Source organism: Equus quagga, chromosome 9, assembly GCF_021613505.1.
Source record: "Equus quagga isolate Etosha38 chromosome 9, UCLA_HA_Equagga_1.0, whole genome shotgun sequence".
Classification (NCBI taxonomy): domain Eukaryota; kingdom Metazoa; phylum Chordata; class Mammalia; order Perissodactyla; family Equidae; genus Equus; species Equus quagga.
Genome location: NC_060275.1, coordinates 41,634,404 through 41,654,428, shown reverse-complemented (window position 1 = coordinate 41,654,428; position 20,025 = coordinate 41,634,404). Strand labels below are relative to the sequence as shown.

General features: G+C 38.3%; 1 protein-coding gene across 1 annotated transcript in view; it reads left to right on the top strand.

The window, feature by feature from the left end:
* Nucleotides 1-20,025, top strand: part of DSG3 (desmoglein 3) — a 30,615-nt gene that overhangs the window by 7,806 nt on the left and 2,784 nt on the right. The window contains exons 2-15 of the mRNA XM_046671398.1: nt 606-641; nt 1,170-1,301; nt 2,151-2,306; nt 2,764-2,908; nt 3,772-3,938; nt 4,831-4,959; nt 5,232-5,417; nt 8,113-8,384; nt 9,040-9,179; nt 10,277-10,504; nt 12,181-12,435; nt 16,487-16,626; nt 16,914-16,977; nt 18,656-18,891. Of these exons, the coding sequence (XP_046527354.1) occupies nt 606-641; nt 1,170-1,301; nt 2,151-2,306; nt 2,764-2,908; nt 3,772-3,938; nt 4,831-4,959; nt 5,232-5,417; nt 8,113-8,384; nt 9,040-9,179; nt 10,277-10,504; nt 12,181-12,435; nt 16,487-16,626; nt 16,914-16,977; nt 18,656-18,891 (2,286 nt within the window). The remainder of the gene's footprint in view (nt 1-605; nt 642-1,169; nt 1,302-2,150; nt 2,307-2,763; nt 2,909-3,771; nt 3,939-4,830; nt 4,960-5,231; nt 5,418-8,112; nt 8,385-9,039; nt 9,180-10,276; nt 10,505-12,180; nt 12,436-16,486; nt 16,627-16,913; nt 16,978-18,655; nt 18,892-20,025) is intronic.

The following is a 20,025-nucleotide window of genomic DNA, read 5'->3' as shown; positions in this document are numbered from 1 at the left end:
CATGTCCCAAAGCAAACAGTACTTATGATTGTAATGGCATATCTACATCTTTTATGTTCCATTTTTTTAAACCAGACTAGCTCCATTCTATTCTCTCCACTCTTGTACAACCAAGAAAATGCCTTACCCAGTAACTGCAGCTAACTAATACAGGACTGCCTTTGTACAAGTCAGTTGAGTAGGTCATGGTTTTTAATAATCCCCTACGGTCCTTTCTGAAGCTTATCAAAATGATGTTCACCATTGTTTCCCAAAGCAATAGGTTCCATAGCTCCTGGGAAATCTCTAAAGAACAGCCAGGTACGAAATGTCTGGTTGCTGCAACCAGCCATTAGGCAGAGTTCTGCAAAGTCCAACAGATTCTTCAGTATATCATTAAAATTCTGTAGTCAGATTAAAGAAGTAGAACTTATTTATATTGAGAGCATTTTCTTTTTCCTGGGAGTATTTTACCCTTTGAATACTGCTTCTCCAAATCTACTTATTTTGAAATAGAAACAAACTACAATATGAACAGCAGAATGTAAAAATCAGAATTATCAGCTTATGTAATCACTTATTTGAAGAATTCACGGTTAATTTTGACTTTATTTAAATGTCTACAGGCAGTCCTACTGGTTCATGGAGAATTGCGAATAGAGGTAAAGTATGAACAAGTTTTTTGTAATTAAAATAATAGTTTAGTTTAAAAAATTAAAATTGTGTTCAGAAAAAATATTTATTTAATGTTTTAAATTATTTAATAATTTAATTGTGAAAATAAAATTAAAATTCTAACAACTAACCCAATAATATTTAAATACCAGCAATGCATAAATGTCATTATTGTAATTTATCACGTGCATTCTTTTTTCTTAAACAAATCAACAGATTTTCATTAAACAAGTCCTATGTGCCCAGAAAAGTTAGATATAATGGAATATATACAGAAAACATAAAATATGATTAAATGCTCCTATTAAAAATTATATTTATTGCTTTGTAATTGTTTTTGTTATTTAATGTTTCTTCTTTGCTTGACAAAGTGTGAGGTAGAGCGAATCAGACATCTAACAATCTTAGATACCTTGAAACATAGGAGGCTCCTCAACTTACATGTCTATAATCAATACTTGAAGCAAAACTTTCCAACCATATGCATAATAAAATGGAATCCCTTTTCATATAAGACAAAAAGACAACATGGAGAAGATGAGACAGCAGTACAAAAAGCCAAAAGGAGATATAAACGTGAATGGGTAAAATTTGCAAGACCCTGCAGAGAAGGAGAAGACAACTCAAAAAGAAACCCAATTGCCACAGTAAGTCATATGAGCAGGGGCAATGTGAGTTTTTAGAACAAATGTATTAGATGTAAATTTTTTAAAATATGGCGATTCCAATTAACAAAATGCAGACTGCAGAGTCCACAGAACAAATAACCTGGTAACTTCAACAAAAAAAATCAATAAAATAATAATAATTTCAATGGATAAGCCTTATTTAGGTCCAGATTCTAGCAAACAAATAGAAAAAAACAGACAGATAAGACAATTAGAAAAATGGTTGGGAGTCAACAGGGGATTGGCCATGTATTGACAATTGTTGAAACTGGGTGATGAGACACATCAGGTTCATTATACTATTCTAACTTTATATATATTTGAAATTTTCCATATTAAAAAGCTTAAAAAGTATAACAATAAAAAGCATATAACAAATAGCAAAAAGAAAATTTCATTTTAATACAGATTTTTTAACGCTTACTATATAATCCTTTGCCCTTTTTTCTCTCCAGCTCCTTATTTGAACTAAAATAAATGTCTTTTTTACTTTTTTAATGTTATCTGTTAAGAAAGGGAGCATTGAGAAGTAGCCTTGTCAATATTAAGTATCCTTGAGTTTCTCTCAAACTTTTAATGTCACCATGGTGGCCACAATCGGAACAAATATTCTAAGGCCAAAGCGATTAAACATATTCGTCCATGCCGGTCAACAGAGTCAACAATTTGCATTTATTTTACCTTCCTATTATCTATCAAGACAAATAGTAAACAGCACAGTGTCAGAAAGAGTGAATGGAATGAACAGATGACTCAAGACTCGGGAAGAGGGGAAAGAAAAAGCCTGATTCAGGATCTCCTTAACATTTGGGGTATTTTTGGCTGCAGATTACTTCAGACTTCCAAGCAACCCAGAAAATTACCTACCAAATTTCTGGAATGGGGATTGATCAGCCCCCTTTTGGAATCTTTGTTGTCGACAGAAACACTGGAGAAATTAACATAACAGCCATAGTTGATCGTGAGGAAACCCCAAGCTTCCAGGTAAGTCTGTGTCCTCAACATTGGCCACTCTTCACTTCATGCACGGTGACTTTAGAAGGTGATACTTCTACTGGCTAATGTAGAGGAGAGATCAGCTCATAAATCAATCCACTGACACATAACAATATTAGTCTCTCTGCGAAGAGCCTCCACTTATGGTTGTGCCTTTGAAGAAATACACCAGGAGGGTTCATGAGTGAACGCTGAACTCCAGCATGCAGCTTGCCAAGAGCTACATGCTGACTTGAGACAGTATCAGCCTGGAGGAAGGACAACTTGCCCAACTGGGCTGCCCAGAGTGGGCACTTTTTCCTACTTTGCCTACTCTTTGGGGAAATATTTTTCTTCTTTGCACAAAAGTTCTGCACATGCCAGTAGAGGCCTTATTCCTACAAGCTTCCATAGTATGCAAACTAGGTTTGTTGAGTGATAATTAACATTTTCCCTCTTTTTCTAGATCACGTGTCGTGCTCTCAATGTCCTAGGACAAGATGTAGAGAAACCACTTATACTAACAGTCAAAATTTTAGATATCAATGACAACGCTCCAGTATTTTCACAAAGTGTATTTATGGGCGAAATTGAAGAAAACAGTGCTTCAAGTAAGTCTTTTACAGTACCTGCCACTTCTAATTTTTTTATTTTTAAATACAAGTATCACTATAGTACATCATTTTTATAAGCTAATTTATTCTTTTAATTTCATCAGTAGTTTTGCAGAAAAACTCATCAAGATAACCTGAGTCTTCCTTTCTAACATCTGTAGTTGAGCTAATTATCCACTGACATTATCTTCTAGATTGTAGTCCTGTTATAAAGTCAATAGTATCTTCTGCTATCTATATAGTCATATGAGTACCTGGCAGTCACAAAGCTGAAGAGGTGGCCTTAGGCAGCCTGGATGGATCAACTGGGCTTTTTTACACTACATGGGACAAAGACATACATTACTTGGATAACTTGGGGAAAGGGGAGAATTATAAGGCCATCCTCAAAGGAAGAAATAAAAACAGAAAATAGTCTCAACCCCAACACAGCCAAGGCTTAAGGAGAACTGGAGGATTGTTATGGAAGGCAGCACATTTCTACTTGATTAAGAGAGACAGTAAGAGATATTGCAAGTGATGTGTAAATTTTTTTGAGCATACAGATAGCTTTAAGATCTTAAAAAACAAAGACCAGGGGCCAGACAGGTGGTGTAGTGGTTAAGTTTGGCGCGCTCTGTTTCAGCAGCCCAGGTTCTCAGGTTTAGATCCCAGGTGTGGACTTACACTGCTCAACAAGCCATGCTGTGGCAGTGACCCACATACAAAATAGAGGAAAGGTTGGGAGAGATGTTAGCTCAGGGCCAATCTCCCTCACACACACACAGACAAACGATCAATTTGAAATTGTGTTGAACATTTAATGTGAACAGACTGTCAATCTTTACATATTCTTTAATGAACTTCTTCTGTATTCCTAGACTCACTGGTGATGATTCTAAATGCCACAGATGCAGATGAACCAAACCATTTGAACTCTAAAATTGCCTTCAAAATCCTCTCGCAGGAACCTGCAGGCATACCCATGTTCCTTCTAAGCAGACACACGGGGGAAGTCCGTACTTTGACCAGTTCTCTTGATCGAGAGGTAAAGCAAGGCACTTAGGAGCATTCAATGATAAAGGATTTGTCTGTAAGAAAGCCAAGAGAGATGACTCCATTTTATCTGAGAATGAATGGAGAAAGGAAAACAAGTTCCCAGTATTCACTTGGGCTAATCTAGGGAAATGGTTTGCATTCAAGTGTGAGTCTGGTGGGGTGGGATGTGTACCTGGGACCTATAAAATCAATTGTACCCTAAACAAACAAGAATCAGCATGCCAGTAGGAGTTAAAGTGGGAGAGTAGAAGAAGTCATTGGCATACACGGACAAAGATTGAACTGTGACTAATTCCTCATCTGACAGAGGAAAAGGAAATTTCTTAGATTAAGGGAGAAATTTCTATCTAGGATAAAGCCTTCTCTGATGTCACACTTTTTCTCTGACTTTTAATTTTACTCCCTGCTTCCAGAACACTAAAGAATCCCCTTCGTCTCTCTTCCGTGTCGTCCTACCACCACAAATACCGTCACCACCACCACCATCTCAATCACCATTTTCAACCCTGTCAGACTCCATGTTACTGTTAGACAAATGATCTCCCACATGGACAAACAGGAAAGCTCTATAAGTGAGCATCCCTCAGATATGCAACCCACCATCCTCATTGCCCGTTTCTGCTCTAAGTGTACTCTCTTGGCCCAAGAAGCTAGCAAAAGAAAAAAAACTTATTCTAGCCCCGTAAAGACTTCCACTCAATCATCCAGAGCCCCACACACCTCCTCTATGATGGATAGAGAACAATGCATGCGATCCTTCTAGAGAATGAACCATGAACTTGAATATTTTCACCTCCTTACCCAAAGGAAGCAAGTGGTTTCCATTCATATTCTTGACGCTGGAGATTAATTATTTTTCTCTATTTTTTCTCCAAATTTAGCAAGTTAGCAGCTATCGTCTGGTTGTAAGTGGTGCAGACAAAGATGGAGAAGGACTGTCAACTCAGTGTGAATGTAGTATTAAAGTGAAAGATGTCAATGACAATTTCCCAATATTCAGAGAATCTCAGGTACACCTTCCACTCCCTGAAGAATAATTTGTATATATATTTCATTTTATACTTTGCCATCCTGATTCAGTATTTGCCTGCTTGCTGGCTTTCATTTAAGTTCTTTGCACTTTTCTTAAAAAATAAGCTTTTGTAAAATATAAGAATGCAGTAACCGGCAAGGAGGCAATACGTAATTTGAGAATTAATGATTAATACCATTCAGAATAAATATAATCCCTTTAGATAAAACCTGACATTGAGTCTTGAATTCTGCCTTTCTCCATTTTTAGTATTCAGCACGTATTGAGGAAAATACTTTAAGTTCTGAGTTGATTCGATTTCAAGTAGTAGATCGGGATGAAGAGTTCACGGATAATTGGCTTGCAGTGTATTTCTTCACCTCTGGCAATGAAGGGGAATGGTTTGAAATACAAACTGACCCCAGAACTAACGAAGGCATCCTGAAGGTGGTTAAGGTAAGGAGCAAATTCCCTTCGATGGGAAAAATATCCTATACTTACCAAAACGATCATTTCTACAAATAACCTTTACTCCTTTATGAATAACAATATCACTTCTTTATAGAAAACACATAAAAATAGACAGAATAAACACACACACACATAGCCCCATTACCTAAGGATAACCTTTCTTAATATGTTGACTTATTTCCTTCCAAGCTATCATACTTTCTATAGTAAACACAAACACACTAATATGTGTATATTTATAGGTGTGCCTGCTTTAAGCACAAGAAAGTAAAATACATTTCTTGACTTAACCTCATTCACTCTCTACAATTAAAGTTAAGAGAAAAAAATACATAGAATTGTGGCTTGTGAATTTGTCAACTTGTTTTAAATGGACTAGCTACAGTCAGCAGAGAGGGAAAAATGCAATTTTTTTCCTATAAAATAGGAATGTATAACTAAATCTGCAGGATAAAAATAAGTAATTGAGTAAAGCTTCTATTTACTAAGCCTGGCTACAGCAGACCTCTCCCCACACCTGCAATAACATAAGGATATTTCTGCCAGGATACTGTATAGACTAGAAAAAATAACCACCATTTGGGGACATTCCTTGGCATGGAACATTGGACTATATGACAGCTTCTTTAATCCCTTGAGTCCAGTAGAGTCACAGACCTATAAAGTTCCCTTAACAAGGAGACTGCTGGAGTCCCGGATTGCTGGAAGCCGTGCAAGCAGTTCCCACCACTCTGCTTTTCCGAGAGAGGGCTACAGCCATCCTCACTTGCAAGGGTTTTGTTATAAACTCCCAGCAATGCCTGCGAATGAGATATTGCCTGTCTCCTGTGTTGGTGTCATCCAGTCTCCCAAACTAGAATCCCATGCCTTATCCTTCCATCATGGCATTTCCCCACAACACACAGCCAGTCATCAAATTCTGCCCTTGAAATTGTCCTTAAAGTCTGGCCCTGGTCTTCCTTCTTATGGCCTGTGCTCTCCTCGGCCTTGCTTCCCCTCCCCAAGAAGACTGGAGTCCCTCCTTATAGACGTCCCTATCTTATGCGTCTCTTCCCTTTGCTCTCCTACTGCCAACAGTCCACCACACATTTTCCTTAAAACCAATTTGGATCAGTTCTCTCCTCTTTAAAATCCTTCCTCGTTCTCCATTGGCCGTGAAAGTGGCCCTCAACCTTGATTGCCCATTTGAATCATCTGCAAATTTTCCTAGCCAGTGGGAATGTAGGAACTATTGGATCAGTTGGTTTGTGGGAAAGCCCAGGTCACAGCAGGTGACTCTAATATACAGCTAGGGTCAGTGACGACCTGCTGGCCTTTAAGATGACCCTCAGCCTCAGAACTGTATACAAAGCCCCTCACCCTCTGCAGCCAGCCAACTCCCTATCATATGTAACTCTGGGCATCTGCAATGCTTTCGCCTCTGCCTGAGTAATTCCTCAATATCCTTCAACACCCAGCTTACATGAAACCTCTCATAAACCTTTCATAACTTTCCCATGTAGAAGTATTCACTCGCTTCCACATGGACTCTATAATTTCTTTTGTCAGCCCTCGTATTACAATTACCTGTTTATACATCTTTCTCTTCCACTCCACTGGGAAATACCTGAGCCCACAAAACCAGTCACTGCCAAGTTAAAACTCATTCAGTTCTCCTACCTTAGTTATTTTCAGTAATATACAAATGTAACCGAGATGAGCATTTCCTTTTCTCATTACCCTCAAAAACTTTACTAGTAAATGGAAAAAGCTATCCTGGGATTCCTCAGGCCTTGACTGGGGCCACCTGAGTAAGAGAGTCAAACAAATAGCTATCATGCAAGACTATCTGAGAATGGTTCTATGAAGAGTTGATAGGACAGCCACTCACTGATTGGCAGAGGCCTATTTGCCAACCAAGTTAATTAAGATAATTTGCCTTTGCCACTTAAGAATTTTTAAAGTCAGGAAAGACATTATTGCACATGAATTCAATGACTGTCCTGTGAATGGCCACAGCTGCCATTTATAGGAATGTATTATGGGCTTTAATTTGTTCAGTCCTCACAACAATATGACGAGGTAAGGTTTTTTTCCAGAAGTGGAAAGTTGAAGATCAGAGATATTATTTATTGTGCCCTGAGTCACACAGTTATTAAATAGCAAAACCAGGATTCAAACATGCCACCATAGCAAATTTGAGATTCTTACCACTGCACCATACAGCCTAAAGAAACTCTAATGACAGGGGCCGGCCCTGTGGCCTGGTGGTTAAAGTTCCACACACTTCGATGCCAGGGTTCTCGGGCTGGGATCCGAGGGGTGGACCTACTCCAATCATCAGCCATGCTGTGGAGGCAACCCACATACAAAGTAGAGGAAAGATTGGCAAAGATGTTAGCTTAGGGAGAATCTTCCCCACCAAAAAAAAAAGAAAAAGAAAAAAACTCTAATGATGTTTTACTAGTCTAAAAACAGGTACGCTGCTTTGTAAGTATCAGTTACCAAACTGAGGTCTTGAGTTAAGAATTCTAAACGTTTCTTTATCTCAACATTACAATGATTTCTGAAACTGTTTTGCTGTATATAAATAAAAGGATCCATTCATGGCATGTAACATAGAGTTCTGCTATCTTCTTCTCGATTTACCAGATCATATTTTTGTGACACTTCTTTCTTTCTCATTTTATTTTTATTCTAGCCTCTAGATTATGAACAACTACAAAATGTGCAATTTAGTATTGCTGTCAAAAATAAAGCTGAATTTCACCAATCAATAATCTCTCAATATCGGGTCCAGTCAACCCCAGTCATAATTCAAGTAGTAAATGTGAAAGAAGGAATTTCATTCCGTCCTCCTTCCAAGACATTTACTGTCCAGAAAGGCATAAGTAGTAAAACATTGGTCAATTATATCCTGGGAACGTACCAGGCCATTGATGAAGACACCAACAAAGCTGCCTCAAACGTCAGGTGGGATTATTTTTACAACATTTTATTATGCCTTGATGTAGTTTTAACCCATAAGCTATTACAAAATAACACCTAAACTATTATATGCCAAGAATACAAAGAGATACAAAGGTGGCCAACTCAAGGAACTAGATAACTCAAGAAGAGACAAGTAGTTAAATCATTAGAACATACTGTGTCTGAACAAAGATAACATAAGCATAAGTTAAAGTGGAAATCAAGAGAAGAATGCCTTAGCCTGTCAAGAGACATCGGGAAAAAGTTTCATGGAAACTTTCAGTTGAGTTGTTAGAAAGAGTAGAAGTTCACCAGAAGACGAGAGTGCAATCAGATAAGGAACAGCACATACAAAGACATACATGTCCAAAACATAAGTGCACCATGCAAAGCAGTTGCTGTAGTATAAAGAGCAAAGACACGGTTATTTTATTGCACAGAGCAGAAAACTGAAAATCCAAGCTTATACTTAAGGATTATGAAATACTGCTTGTCCATGATAATATGTTAATTTTCTGCTGCTTTTTATAAAAGCACATTTCAATGTCTTAAATTAAGCATAAATACATTACATATAAAATATATAAAATGAGTCACTTTCATTAAATAGGTAACATTCTATATTTGAAAGAAAACATTTTTTTCTATCATACAACAGATATGTTATGGGACGTAACGATGGTGGTTTGCTAATTGTTGATTCAACCACTGCTCAAATCAAATTTGTCAGAAACATCAATCGGGATTCTACTTTCATAGTTAACAAGACAATCACAGCTGAAGTTCTGGCCATAGATGGTAAGAAAAATATTTCAATCATTTTTTAGAGAAATGTTATTCCAATCGGCAATTTTCTTATGAATAGATGATTATTGTTATTTAACATATTGCGTTTATCACTAGATAAAGTTAATTATCTTAGGGGCCTTGGGTCTCAAGTCTGAGGCAGCTGCATCCAGGAGAAGATGGAGCATTCCAACTTTTTGGTGAAGTTTGTAGCACTAGTGAATTCTGTGTTCAGTCCCTGTGGTTTGCTGTGGTTGTGGCAGGAATTTTTAGACCCAGAGGAATTTCTGAGTTCAAGAGGATGGATGAAGATTGGTACAGAAAGCCTATCAGGGAAGTGCAACTCAAATGTGAGGTGACTCTGTGAGTTATTTATAGAGTCAGTTACTTACAGAGACCACATATGCTTACATCATTGAATGATAAAATCTTCTAGAATGTTTTAAAAATAATATTCATTGAGTGTGTGTGTTTCCCCAAGTATAAAATTAATTTATCCTCAAGGCAATAAGCAAACATAAAAATAAAACAAAAAAATAAACACCAAATACATATCACCTAGGAAAACAGCAAAAAGCACTAATGGAAACAACAAAAATGATTCATAATCCCTCCACCAAGAAATTTTTATTTTATTGTTTTTAATTGTCAACATTTAAAAATTTTTCTTCAATAAACTTTTATAGCCTGGGTAATAAATATAAATCATCGTTTTTTCCAAATACTTGGCTCAAGTTTTAGAAGCAAAAAGCTTTCACATGCTGCTGGACTCTTGCATAGAATATATTTGAGAAAACTTTTATTTTTATGTTGACTTCATTTGTAATCAGCGAATTGACCACCTTACAGCTCTCGGTTTTAAGGATATTAAATTAACAGCCAATGCTACTAATTAGAGACACAAGTCAAGTTGATAAACCCAAATTTGCTTTTTACAAGATGTGGAAATCAGGTGACATCTTTTCACCTGTAAGAACAGCAAACACAATTTCTCATGAGAAAACACAGTAACTTGGCTGCGTGCAAGAGAAATTTAAAAGGTTTATTTATTTATTTTTTGTACAACTTGTTCTGTATATTTCTTTAACTGTAAAATGTTATTCTTACAGGAGACACGGGTAAAACTTCTACAGGCACCATCTATGTTAAAGTACCTGATTTTAATGAAAATTGTCCAACAATTGTCCTTGAAAAGAAAACAATTTGTAGATCATCCCCTTCTGTGATTGTCTCGGCTAGAGCACTGGACAATGATAAATATACTGGCCCCTACACATTTTCACTGGAGGAACAACCCGTAAAATTGCCAGTTGTGTGGAGTATCACAACACTCAACGGTGAGTAACAGTAAAGTTGCTTCCATAAATGAAAGTGGCTGCTTCTTCATATTTCCAGAGGGATAAGAGGGTCCTTTGAGAGCAGGTCCTTTCCAAGAACAATCGAAAAACTTCTTTGCAATGAAGATGCAGTCCTAGCCTTGTGAATTTCTTCTCTCTTCAGAAGAGAAAAGGAATCTGACTTGTTGGCACTAGTTCATATTTTCTGTTCTTCATGTGGACTCCAATTGTTTTCTATTTTTAATATTTATTTCTATCTCCACAGCAGACCAAAAAAAGATTAGAGTCAGGCATCTATTTTATTGCAGCACTGTTTAAATTCATAAATACATAAACTTTTCCTAACTAGCCAGGCTGTGAGCAGACATGAAGCAATGGAGGGGTCCCCCGCTCAAGGCTCATAGGAAGCGCTACTTAGTCTGTCACTAGTCAGGAATCTTGAGAGCATGGTGGACTGAAACTCATAAACTCTTTAGCCAACGGGAAAGAGCTAATCCATTCTTCCTTTGCTCCTAACCTCTATCATGCTAATTTTACATTTCCTGTGTTTTCCAGGAGTCTCATAGAAACTCCTAAATTAAGTCTAAGATGTTAGACTTAATAAGAATCATCTCCTTTCTGGATTTTACAATGACCAATCATGCCACTTCAAATTCTTTGTACATGAACTCACTTTTCTCTAACTCTTTTCTGAACCAATCTTGCCTCGCTTCATGAATGTGCTCCACGGTGCGCTAGTCATAGGTTTCACCCATTGCTAGAGTCACCAAAGGGATCTTGTTCTCCATGGCCTTCTTCCCTGGGGCCTTACTGATCCTCATGTAAGGCTCTAGCTCCAAATCGTGCACATAGCATTTGGCTCCAAATGAGTTTACCAGACACATGGCCAACGAAGAGCTGCAAAAGAAACATCAGAGAGAGACAGGACCTGGCACTAGACACATCTGCTCTGGTGAGACTGGGCAAAGCAACAGTGGTTGGACTCAGTGGACCAGGCACAAGGTCAAAGGGCACGGTGCAGTCACGAATGATTCAATCAACCTAACTCTGCAGCTTATAAGAGCTGCCGCTGGAGCCCACTTAGAAAGGAACAACACAGCAATGAAGAATGGAGAATGATCAATGCTCATGAGTCAGAAAGGCAACAGGCCTTCACCACAGGGAATTTCATACAACCGGCATTGGGAGCACAGGATGAGGACTATCAGGAAGAGTTGAGGTAGCAGCAGCTAAATCAGAAACTCAGTCTAGATAAGTCAGGCACAAAAACATGGACTTAGGGGGAAGGTATACATTCAGAGAGCCACACAAGAGCCCAGGGTTTGGTGCAGACATACAGGAGAGTGCTTAAGCCCCTGGAGGGGGGGCCTGATATTTAAATGATGCCCACCTCCCATCTTCTTTTGGGGGAAAATCAGGGTAGAACTGAGTTTTCATGGAGGAGAATAAGGAGCACATCCGGGGCAGAGAGAAGGGCAAGGAGGGGCAGTGCACACAGATTTACCCAAGTGAACGCCTAACAGCCCTCATAATTGCTCAAACCTCACCCTACTATCAGCCCGCGATTTGTGACAGTGATGTCTACAGCAACTCTGGCTCTGTTAACAAAAATAAGTAGTTTTAAGAGCAAAAGACACCTTGTGCTACTGTTGATTCGTGTGATTGTTTCTCTGCAGCCACCTCTGCCGTCTTAAGGGCCCATCAGCAGTTATCTCTGGGAACGCACAGAGTCTCCCTCATAGTAACAGGTCAGGACAGGCTCTGCGAGACACCAGAGAGCTTGACTCTGGAAGTCTGTCAGTGTACCAACAGGGGCATCTGTGGAACTGACGGGACTACAGACCCTGGGAACGTACGTGGTACGAAGTCATCGATGAGGCTAGGGCCTGCCGCCATCGGCCTGCTGCTCCTCGGTCTTTTGTTGTTGCTGTGTGAGTATGCCAAAGCTTCTTTCTGTTTTTGATGGGGTGTCAGCATTTGCAGAGGCTTCATGCTGCACAGGCAACGCACCTCTGCCATGCAGAACCATTCCCTAATTGTTTTATAGGCAATGCTGGGGGGAAACGGCATCTTGAGTAAGAATCTGAAATGTTTAAAGTTAATGTATCTCTTGCCAACAATCTACATTCATGATACGACAAAGCAAGTCTTATATGTTGGACATTTAGAAAAAGCACAAGAGAATCAAGAGGAAAAAGTAAAGCATGAACACTTTCTACACACTGCCAGTAATGTTCATGGTCAAAATAATGGCTTTATCCCTGAGTGCGGCACTTTCTAAAATGTCTTCTCCATATTCAAGTCTCATGAGATTCTAAAATAAAAAGAGAAGCCTGGCCAAATAAATTTAGGGAAAATATAGGGGCTATCCTAGGCTTTGAGTTTTACAATGCATCTTAGTACAACATAGACTCTGCGAAGTTATTGCTTAATCCAGCATTTCCTCCGAATAACTTACCACCTGAATACACATCCCCTTTAAAGCTTTCAGACTTAAAATGAGTAAGTTTACTGAACACATGTAGGAAAACTACATACATGTATTATTTTTCAATAAAAGTAAAATTCATTCTATTCAACAAATAGGTTTCTGAAAAGTTACATTTCAATCAAAATATTGTGACTCAAATAGTATTTTGAAGGTAATGAGTTTCTATTTAAATGTGCTTCATGGCAAATTCTTGTATATACAAGAGAAATCCTTGATAAATTCACAATCACTTCTCATTACAGAATGATAGACTTTTACAGTTAAAATGATTTTTCATGATGATCAAGCCCACTTCAACCCATTCACGTAAACTTTTTGAAATCACAAAAAGGTACAGAAAATTACATGACAAGCACACATACTGCCATCACTGAAACTTAACAGTTACTAATAGTTGCCATATTTGTTCAGATCTTTTGTGTGTGTGTATGTGTATGAGGAAGATTGGCCCTGAGCTCACATCTGTTGTCAATCCTCCTCTTTTTGCTTGAGAAAGATTCACCCTGAGCTAACATCTGTGCCAGTCTTCCTCTACTTTGCATGTGGGATGCTGGCACAGAATGGCATGATGAGAGGTGTGTAGGTCTGTGCCTAGGATCCAAACCCAAGAACCCTGGACCGCTGAAGGGAAGCATGCAAACTTTACCACTATGCCACCAGGCTGGCCCCCAGATCTCTTTTTTTTAAAAGAGAAATCAATCGCTATAGATACATCTAGTAGCCTTCCACACGCATGCCATATGTTCCCCTCCCACCTTCCCCAAAAGTGTTTACTATTCTGAAGTTATCATGCATCATTTAGTTCAATAGCTGAAATTGATACTAGAGTTTCAGTTGTCCAATATCATATTAGTCAATTTCAAAAAACAAAGATTTTTCAAATACCTCTGTGAGTCTTTATGCTAACTTCCAGATGAAAGGGAACTTGATCCTGGTTTTCATGCACTTCATAGATTTTTGCATGTCTAACTATATGAAAAAGAAGTATACCATGACAAAACTATAATAGAAATGAATACAAAGGAGTATTGCAGAGGCTTCACAGAATAGGAGAATCATCAATTTGAACCTTGGAAAATGAATAGGATGCAGTAAGTACAAAAAGGGGGAAAAGTGTTTCCAAAGGGCAACAGAATGAGCCAAAGCCAGAAAACAGCAATGTTTTAGGAAGCACACAGTCTTGGGAGGCTAAAGCATGGGGAAATTGTGGAGAGGGAAGGAGACGAAACTGGAGGATGCATAGGGACTAATTTGCAACACCTTATGTACACATGCAATGGTGTTTGTACTTTAAGTTCTCAGAAAGGAGAGTTGTAGAAAGTACCCGAATAAAAGATCAACATGATCCTATTTGTATTTAAGGAAGGTAGCACTGGCAGCAGTGTGTACTGTAAATTAGAAAGGAAAGAAGAGCTAGAAGGTTATTCTAATAGTTCAGAAGAGATGATGGAGGCCAGATATAGAGGCATGGCATGAGACTAGAAAGGAAAACATAGGTGTGCAAGGCTTTATAGGGGTACATGGAAGGGATTGGGAGGCTAATGGACAGGAAGATTGGAAAAGAAGTCCAGACGAACCACTGAATTCAGTTGCTCCTGAAACCATTAAACGAAACTGAAAATATAAGAGGAAGTGCAGGTGTATAAGGAGGCAACGATGAGCTTGATTTTGAAGTGTTGAATTTTGAGGTGTGGATACATCCTGTAGGCCATTTTACACATGGGACTGTGGCTCAAGATGGCAGTCAGAGGAAATACACTGCATTATTCCCACAATATATTTGCTTCATGTTATCCTACCCTTTGCCAAATGCCATGTTCTGAATTATGTGCAGGATAGAACATACATTTTTCAGAATGTAGAAATAACACTCCACAGTTTGAAAAATGTTTTTCTGGATACATATATAAAAGCCAAATATAGATTGCACATACAATGATAAACAAGATTTCTAAAAGACTATTATGCCCACCTAAAAATTCTGACCACACAGGTGTATATTCATTACCCTTCATAACTAATGTGTCAACTCACAATATTCAATGCTTCTTACACATTTAAAATTGAGGATGGCAATAAATAAAGCAAGCCTTTAGAAGTATCATTTATACGGACATTATATTACATTTTGAGAAAATATATTATGTCCAACCTATTTTATTTTATACACTTGGCCTAATATTTTTCATACTACATGTAAGACTGAGCTAAGTTGCATAACAGATGTAGCCCATCTGAATACTAGCAAATCCTCATAGCACTCACTACTGTCCTTTACCTATACTAACTCATTTAATCCTCATGACAATCCATCAGGTAGATACTATTTATTCTCCCATTTTATGGATGCATTAACTGAGGCAAAGAAAGATGACACACATAACTTGCCCAGCTGCTGAGCGGTGGAGCCAAAATTCAAATCTAGAAGTCTGACTCCAGAGATTGTGTTCTTAAACCCCTCACTAAGTTCCTCTAAGTGGACAGAGTTCAAACATTAGGATTCAAGTGGCCTTGGCAGCCCAGAGGTGGGTGTGGGGTCACTGATTACCCAGCATGGGAAGCACTTCCTTTCAAGAAAGAGTATTGCTCTCTTGGTCCATTAGCATGAGAATGATGTTAGTCTTTATTGCCAACATGTGACTGATAGGCACAGAAAGAATGATAATTCCTGTGGCAGGCAGGCACCTCCAAGCTAAGGATTCTTAAGTGGCAATTAAGAGTGCATCGATATTAGATCATCACTCCAGTTGCTGAGGGAGTTTGCTGGCTACTTGCTGTTTACTAAGAGATCATTAGAGACCAGATTACTAAAACAGTATTATGCGCACCTAAAACTCTTGACCATCAAGGTGTATATTCACCTGACATGATATACATAGCCTCAATATGTACAAATAAATGCAAGAACAATAAAAATATATTATGGCCAGCCAGCCTTGAAGGCCTAGTGGTTGAAGTTCTATGTGCTCTATTTTGGTGGTCCCGGTTCACTTACCGGTCGTGGAACCACACCACCTGTCTGTCAGTTGCCATGCTGTGGTGGCAGCTCACATAGAAGAACTAGAAGGACTCATAACTAAGATATACAACCATGTACAGGGGCTTTGGGGAGAAAAAAAAAAGGGGAAGATTAGCATCAGATATTACCTCTGGGTGAATATTTCCCTGCCAAAAAAATATGTATATACACATATGAAAAGAATTGAGAAACTGAATAACCACCTTTATCACTCATCAAACAGTGACTATTTTAAGACAACAATATACATAGCACAAGAATGATTCAAACCATCTTCTTCAGTTTCGCAATCATATGCTACTTTACTATGCTTAATGTACCAAATTTTATTTTGTAGAAACTAATTTTGTTTTCTGTTAGAAGTTTTCCATAAGTATTGAAAATATTACTTTGTAACATTTCTGACAATTATCACATCAAATCATTTCCAAGTGATTCAAATGTTCTGACATTTTGTTTTGCTTTTTACTAGTGGCCCCCCTTCTGCTGCTGACCTGTGACTGCGGGACAGGTCCTATCGGGGGAATGACAGGTGGCTTCATCCCAGTTCCCGATGGCTCAGAAGGAACAATTCATCAATGGGGAATCGAAGGAGCCCAACCTGAAGACAAGGTGAGGATCCAGTTTGTAAAACATTTATTTCAAAATTCAATTTATATTGAGATAGGAAATGGGGTATAAAAATAAGACACTCCTTGACCTTCATTTTGAGAGTTAGTGCTGAAATGAATAAAGACTTCTAGGGTTTTAGCTCTTCAGATGTCAAATCATGAAAATGGTTACTCCTATAAGAATTTAGGCTTGTAATGTTACCATTTGCAAAGAGCCACATTTTACCTATATTGCCATGAAATCTGATTTGTTTTTAAATATATTTATTTTTTGAACATGGTTTGCAGGAAATCACAAATATTTGTGTGCCCCTCATAACAGCCAATGGAGCTGATTTCATGGAAAATTCTGGTAAGTGAACATCAAATTTATTTTGGAAAGCCATAGTGGGTTAAATAAGAAATATTGAAAAATAAGAAGTGTTTGAAATTCTTTTCTTAATAATTTGCATATGTGTGCACAAGGTGGATATTTTAACACTGAAATAGGGAAAAGCTGGTTTACTATTAGTATATTAGTCAATTCTATGACCATTAATATATTAAGTGAATTCCATTAGTCAATTAGATCGAGCTTCAATAGGTTAATTTGTCCACTGATGCCACTGGCTTTTCGTTTGTTTGTTTATTTGTTTTTTGGTGAGGATGATTGGCCCTGCACTAACATCTGTTGCCAATCTTCCTCTTTTTGCTCAAGGAAGATTGTCACTGAGCTAATGTCTGTACCAATCTTCCTCTATTCTGTATGTGGGACACCTCCACAGCATGGCTCGATGAGCGGTTTGTAGGTCCGTGCCCAGAATCCAAACCAGCAAACCCTGGGCCACCAAAGCAGAACATGCAAACTTAACCACTGTGCCACTGGGCAGGCCCCTGATGCCACTGTTTTCAATATATGAAGATTTGTTACACTTTTCCCAAACTTTAATAAACTGAAATATAACTCCCAGGCAGTTGATTACTAATTTTTTAATTAGGAAAGATTTCACATATACAAAAAAATGTAAAGGAAAATAGGACAAACACTATGTACCCACCACCCAACTTTGACTATTCTTAACTGGTCATATTTGCAGTTAAAGCTTCATGTATGCACATCCTCAATCTTGTGGCCCTTCTTCCTTCCCCAGAACGAACAGCATCTTGATTCAAGTTCAATTACCAATTCCTATATTCAGTCATAATGGGACAAGATCGCTTATGTTGTCATATAGGTGAAATTGTTTATTTCTTTGGTTTACCAAATGGCTATTTTACTGATATTATCTCAATGCCACAAATAAAGCATAAACTAGAGGAACAATAAGACCCGATGCCTGATATTAAAATTTTTCTTAATTCCATACTTAGCAATACATTGTTTACAAATGTCCAGCCTGCAAAATCACATGAAATCTCCCCTAAAACATAACTGTCTGCCCTTACCAGCTACCCCAATCCTCACCTGTTTCTCTCATTATAATTACATAGCAAAAACTATATTCAGAATTCTCTATAAAAAATAACTTTCCATAAAAGCGTAATGTATTGATAACAGGCAGAATAGTCATCATTCACTAAATTTTCACTAAGTACCAAGACACCAAATTAGCAACAGCTAATTTGCATCATTACTTTATGTATGCTTCCTCCTTGGTTTGCATATTGAGCCAATATGACTGCTTAATTACAATTTCTTTTTTCTACGAAAACAAACAAGCCTTGCATTAGAAGCTTTCTGTGACTATGTACTGAATAGTCTGTTTTCACCTCCCATTTCTGGCTGTTGTCACTGAATTTCCATTTCCTTTGTACATCTGCTAAATAGTGGGTTTTCAGAGCTATTTCACCTGCTAATATCCTCTCCTCTGTTACTCTCACATAACAGACTATGGGATATTCTTAGCAGCTCTAGTCATATAATTGTATTTTCTCCCACTTATCTGCTCTATTTGGTAACTGACTGCTCATGGATATCAAACACCAGTTTAAAAAAAATCATTTTTTAATTACAGCATGAGATGTTACAGACTTTTCTCCCCTGTTTCTAGAAGTGTGTACAAATACATATGCTGGAGGGACGGTGGTGGAAGGAGCTTCAGGAATGGAGCTGACTACCAAGCTTGGAGCCGCGACAGGATCCGGAGCCGCAGCAGGATTTGGACTGGGCGTCTGTTCTACAGGACAATCTGGAATGATGAGAACAAGGCATTCCACTGGAGGAACCAATAAGGACTATAGTGAAGGGGCAATAAACATGAATTTCCTGGATTCCTACTTTTCTCAGGTAATTTAGTGGAAAATTTTGTGGCTTTGTATGTACATTAGAGATCTTTTTAAGTGACTATACTTCAGTTTGGCAGTTGGTTTTTTTACAGCTTGTTAAAACGTAAGAAAACAACAGGAGTTCTTTGCCAAAATAATAGAGATAACCTAAGGTGGCTGCCCAAATTGGGCTAGTGGTCAACAGGAAGAATAGGTAGATAGACACAAAGTGAGAGAATATAGCAAGTGGTCCCTCAACTGTCCGATTGGAATAACAATGGAGAGCAAAATCTTTATTTTGGGATGAGCAGCATCCACTTTAGGAACACAAAGCAGCTTATTTTGTATTTCCAGTACCATAAAGGATGTCAGAATATATGTGCATATATTTTTCTGAGACAGGGTTATACCATTCTACACATTTTCAAAGGAGTCCATGTCCAAAAGCATTGAAGAACCATTGAATTACTGACTCAAAAATAAAAGGAGGAAGAAGAGATGTGATTGAAGATTAGATGAAATGTCAGGAAGCATAGAACTGAAAAGGGACAAGGGTGCAAGAACAGAGAGGACTTTGGGAGGCGGGTGGCGTGCCTCTTGGGTGGTGCATTGTTGAAACGGATCTCACATATAGTTTTGGTATCAGAATTGGTAAGTGCTGCAATTTGGCCTGGTGTCCTAGCAGATGGAGGCTGATGCTGTGTTTCAGGAGAGCTGAACACCGAGAGTTTGTCTGGGATGAGAATTCTTGAGATATTCTGAGGTGTGGTGTGGACTCTAGTGAGGGGTCTGGCTCCCACAAGGGTTGCAGAGTCAAGTCAAAGGTCCCAGTCTGGGTGAGAGGTGCCTCAGAAAGTGCAAAATGGGATGCCTGTCCCCCACCTCCAGACACAAGGACACGCATTAACACAAGCACACACAGGGACCCTCACTTGGCCCACTGAATAACCTCCACACATTTGCTTTGTAGGCCTAAATCCATGTAAGTGCCTTCAAAATTAAGAATTAAAACATGAACCTAGGCCAGACTCAATTTTGAGGAAATGTCAACTATAGTATTCTCCAAACACCAGATAATTTCCCTAACAAGGCTGTTGACATAAAAAGTATCTTCTATGGATTACCTAAATTAGGCATTCATGATCAAACTTGGAGT